The sequence below is a fragment of the Octopus bimaculoides genome, chromosome 10, assembly GCF_001194135.2.
Source record: "Octopus bimaculoides isolate UCB-OBI-ISO-001 chromosome 10, ASM119413v2, whole genome shotgun sequence".
Taxonomy (NCBI): domain Eukaryota; kingdom Metazoa; phylum Mollusca; class Cephalopoda; order Octopoda; family Octopodidae; genus Octopus; species Octopus bimaculoides.
In genome coordinates this window covers 88,811,523-88,816,262 of record NC_068990.1, presented here as the reverse complement: position 1 = coordinate 88,816,262, position 4,740 = coordinate 88,811,523, and the positions used below count along the sequence as shown (strand labels likewise).

The 4,740-nt window shown below is 36.2% G+C and overlaps 1 protein-coding gene across 1 annotated transcript in view; it reads right to left on the bottom strand.

The window, feature by feature from the left end:
- Window positions 1-337: 337 nt before the first annotated feature.
- The window catches only part of LOC106869402 (uncharacterized), a 21,604-nt gene continuing 17,201 nt past the window's right edge, over window positions 338-4,740 (bottom strand). The window contains exons 14-16 of the mRNA XM_014915125.2: window positions 4,412-4,588; window positions 1,573-1,714; window positions 338-511 (exon numbers count right to left, since the gene is read on the bottom strand). Of these exons, the coding sequence (XP_014770611.2) occupies window positions 435-511; window positions 1,573-1,714; window positions 4,412-4,588 (396 nt within the window). The 3' untranslated portion in view covers window positions 338-434. The remainder of the gene's footprint in view (window positions 512-1,572; window positions 1,715-4,411; window positions 4,589-4,740) is intronic.

Genomic DNA, 4,740 nt, shown 5'->3' with positions numbered 1-4,740 from the left:
GGTTTAGGACGAATGTTGTTGTAATTTAGCCCCAGGAGACATCGTCTCCAGTTGGCTATACGACACGATCTGTGTCCCTATAATTTAAAACAATATATGTTTCAAGCTGAGTGGGGGTGCTAGATTCCCTTGTTCAAAAATATAAGAACACAGATCGTGTCATATAGACAGCTGGAGACGATGTCTCCTGGGGCTAAATTACAGCAACATTCGTCCTAAACCAGGACTGCGATGTGACATTTCAGATTTTACAAGACTTCAATATTTTACAATTTCATAAACAATAACTCTACATCTTTTAATTCTCAAAACTTTTATTAAATTTTTACATTGTACATTTCAAAAAATATTGTCCGATTGCATTTTTCATATCATGCAACATCACTGTTTATTTCATATTTCACAAGACATTATGTTTTAAAATTTGTTTCGTTTCAACATTCATCTTCAGACTGGGAGCATTGTATTCGTCTCAGGCTTGCGCAGCTTTTCACACCATTACTTGAAGGCTCTGGAAAGATTTACAACAGAAAACAGTTTAAATTATTTTATAATGATTTCATACTGCAAATTTTGAGGGAGTGCTATGTTAAGTTTAATCAACTTTGGTATTTGACTAGTACATTTCTTACTGACCCAGGAAGGGCAAAAGGTAAAGTTGACTTTCAAGGGATTTGAACAAAATGTGATGTAACCATAAGGCATTTTATCCATCATTCTATCAATTCTGCCCTCTGTTACCTTTATTTATTTAAAAATAGAACATGATTATGGAATATCTTATCTATCTTAACACAAATATATTGTAACGTAGAAATCTACCAGGATCAAAATTCATCAATCTTACGCAATAGTAAATTAGACAAATTGAAGTAAGAAGAATTATGAGTATTGCCCAAGTACATAATATAATGACTGCAACAATAGTAACATTCAGACCAACGATTATAAGCTTAGTTATCTCTCCTCTTAATGTCACAGTATCTCTACCTTCTTCATAAAGGAATGTAAAAATGGAAGAAGCAAAGTCTCAGAGTGGAAAACAAACAATGAAATATATTTCCAGCCCTATCAAAGGCAGTTTTGAGGTTATGACTCTTTGGTGGAACATGTGAGTCTAGCAGTTGAAAAAAGTACTATTTCAGACTAATGGGATCTCTTCAGCTTCAGTGCAGTCTAAGTCATAATACTGCCTGTCTATTATTCTGTTTACATGATGCACATACAGACACACATGTTAACATATCAATAAATCTTCTATTAAACATTCTACTCAGTAGTGTCTCTCTTTTCTGGCTGACACATATATGTATTATTCTTTTTATATTTATTGTAAGGACTGTGTGATGCACTAAAGAACCATTCTCATCACCTTGCATCACACAGTCCTTACAGTATATTTAATATAATTGTGAGTTTTGGCTTATGAGAATGGTCTGAAAAGAATTGAAGAAATACGAATGTTCAATAGTGCTTAGGATATCGTTTGGCTTTAGTCTGGCTCTGATAAGGAGTTTAGTGAGCTTAATGCATGATATAAAAACATATAGAGATGAAATTTATTTCACTTACCATCTGAACTAAGTTGCACTATAAACTTATTAGGTTTACATCCACCACATTTTCCTTCACATGAAGCTGTCACTACTTGCCTATTTACAGAGTACATTAAACTGTTTATGCGTGTCTGTACCCCATATGTTTCCCATTTAACCTGAAGTTATAAAAAAGGGGTGGGATGGTCAGGAAGTTACAATAATCATATAAAATAACATTTTGAAAAAAAGATGTTTAGGAATCCCAATGGAAGTGACGTAAATCATGTGAACTACAAACTATAAGGTCATGAGTTCAGATTTTGTGTTGGATCTCTGAGTAAGACACATCACACATTGTAATCCTGATACTTCATTCTTCCCGAGATTTTAGATATGTAATAACTTTAAAAAAAGAAAACAAAGGTATTCCAACCATGACAATTCAGCCTACATAATCCTTAGGTGAAGTAAACATTATAAATGATTTGTGGTATGCAATAACTGCAGGAGCTACTAAGATGTTTTGCAAGCTCTTCTAAATCCATTGCTGTATTGTCAGTAAGTATTTCAGGGTCACAAGTGTTTCACCCCTTGCACTGTACACTTTACCTGAGTGGGGTAATGGGGACTGAACTAGTCTTCACCTGTTGACGGGCTCCACTTTCGATCTCTTTTCAACCTTAGCCATTTGAGCTTGTTTCAACTGCCATGTCTTTCTCCTTGATAGATTTCTTCAGTTGTCTGCATTCCAAACCTATTTTCTGTTGGAAATAGCACACAGATCTAGTGAGAAAGCTATGACAGCCCCCTTCAGTGGGGAATGTGGCCACATACCATCCCTTGACAAGGGCCTTGTCAATGATGTCCTAATATTTTGTTTTCTTTACCTGGTGGGAAATATCAACTCTGTCCTTCCACTGAGTTCAGTCACATCTCACTTGTATTGGCCTTCCCTCAGTGCCCTGGGGCATCTGATCAAAATGTAGTTTAGGGTGCAAAAAGTTGCTCCATACTGCTTGCTGGATGAGTCTGCCCCATATTTTAAGGTTATTTGAAGTTGGCAAGAGGTTGGTGACAGCATGAAAAGGGAAGGACAACCATCCCTGATCAGTGCTTCAGAGTTCTTTCCAGTACAGTGGCTGCTTGAGTGCCTCATCCTACTGTGTCCATTGTTCCTGGTAGTCAAGCCCTACCACCTTCATTCTGTGATCCTCCTCTGTTGGATCACAAATCCTTTGCACTGTGAGCTATCTCTTGTTCCTGGAATCAGTATTTTTCCACTCTTGGTGCTGTAACAGTCAAGTCTTAGCCATCTTTGATAGACTACTCCAACCATCTCCTAGTATTTCCAGTATGTCTCTGCTTTCTTTATAGCTTACTGAGGTTTCCATTGAGTAGGTTAAAAAGTGGATGTAGAGAGTGGTGGATAATAGGAGGAGGATAACCACTGATGCAGGAGTTGAGGAAGGTAGATAAATGCAGAAGAGAGAATTGGAGGAGCAGTTGGATAGTAACAATGATACAGTTGACATCAGGAGACAAGAGAGAGATGATGTGTTGTCAGACAGGTAGCAGTAGTAGAGGGGAAGAGAGGCTGGCATAGGCCATGAGGAGGGAGTATTTGGTGTTTCATTGCAGGGGAATGACCAATATAACAAAGAGTGGAGAAAACAATAGTAATGGATGAAGACTGGCTAACAAGTGAAATGATTTTGGGTAACAAGAAAAATAAGTGATGTCAAGGGAGGTTTGGAGTGTGAGAAATGGATTGATGGGAGGAGGAGGAGAATGGGCAAGGTGCTCATTTGTGCATATACATATATACATACACAGTGCTTCGAGAATTTAGTTTTGTCAAGGTGGGCAGGTCTTCTCAAGAACTACACATCACCAGTTATCCCAGTCTTTTGTCCTCTTCTCTATGAGACTTAGGGTTCAAGATCAGGTTTCACCATTTTGTCATATATCTCTCTGTTCTACAAGCTCCAACGACATTAAGTGATTGGCACTTCATTATATAGCTGTCCTCATCCATATATATATCACATGTCCATACCAGCACACTACTGATTCTTCTTATGCCAAATTTCTTCTTTCAGCACATTTTGGTATGTTGTTCATGTGCACTTACATTGCACATCCAATGGAGCATGCTCATTTCATTTCTTTCCAGTCTTCTCAAATTGTCTGTGTTCAGGGCCCATCTCTTGTTAGCATATTAACGTTTATGACTACTACTAATATTTTACCAATATTAATATACCTACTCTTAATGAATACACAACTTTATTAACTTATGGATTTTTGACAGCTTTCTCTCTGTTATACACACACACACACTGTCAATAGGTGAGAGCTAGATAATCTCAGTATAGAAAACACATAATAGTGCTTGAATGAATTTGAACTTAAGCTCCAACCTCTTCATTTGGGGCAAGGCCTACATCTTCAAGAGTAGCTATAAGAGAAATTCAGATGAAGCTGATATGGCACTAGTAATACAGATAAATACAGTTAGACTTTATATATATATAATGTGAAACACTATAAATACAGAATAAAATACAAAGAAATAATGTAGGTAAAAGGAAGAGAAAAATATAAAACAGGAGAAAAGATGATTGGAAAGAAGAAAAAAGGTTAGTGGCGAGGCTGGAATGAATGCATATCTACATATATATATACAACACATGCATACACACACAGACATTACACATACACCTTACTGAACAATATACCCAATTTCTTTATAAGTTGCTGTAAGATTTGGAAAGGTGTACTCATCATCTACACATTTGACTGTACCAAGTAAAATAAAATGTATAAAATTTGAACTTATGAAATTAACAACAATAAAAGGGAAATCATCATACCATATCTCCAACGACTAGGCCAGTGTTTTGCAGGTTTACAATCATTGAACCTTTACTGAAACAGTAAGCTTTTTTCTTATACAAACAATCTCCAGCATCACCGAAACCTTGTCTGCTTTTTATTTTGCCATTTCCTCGATTTGAGAATGTTAAATCATGTCTGTCAACACTCATATCCTATAGACAGAAAAAATGATGATAAATATCATGATTAGCTCAATTGTGTGTGTGTGTGTGTACAAACACACACATACCGACATTATATACAGCTGCAGAAAGAATATATTCATACACATGCACACACATATATATGTATGTAAATATTATAT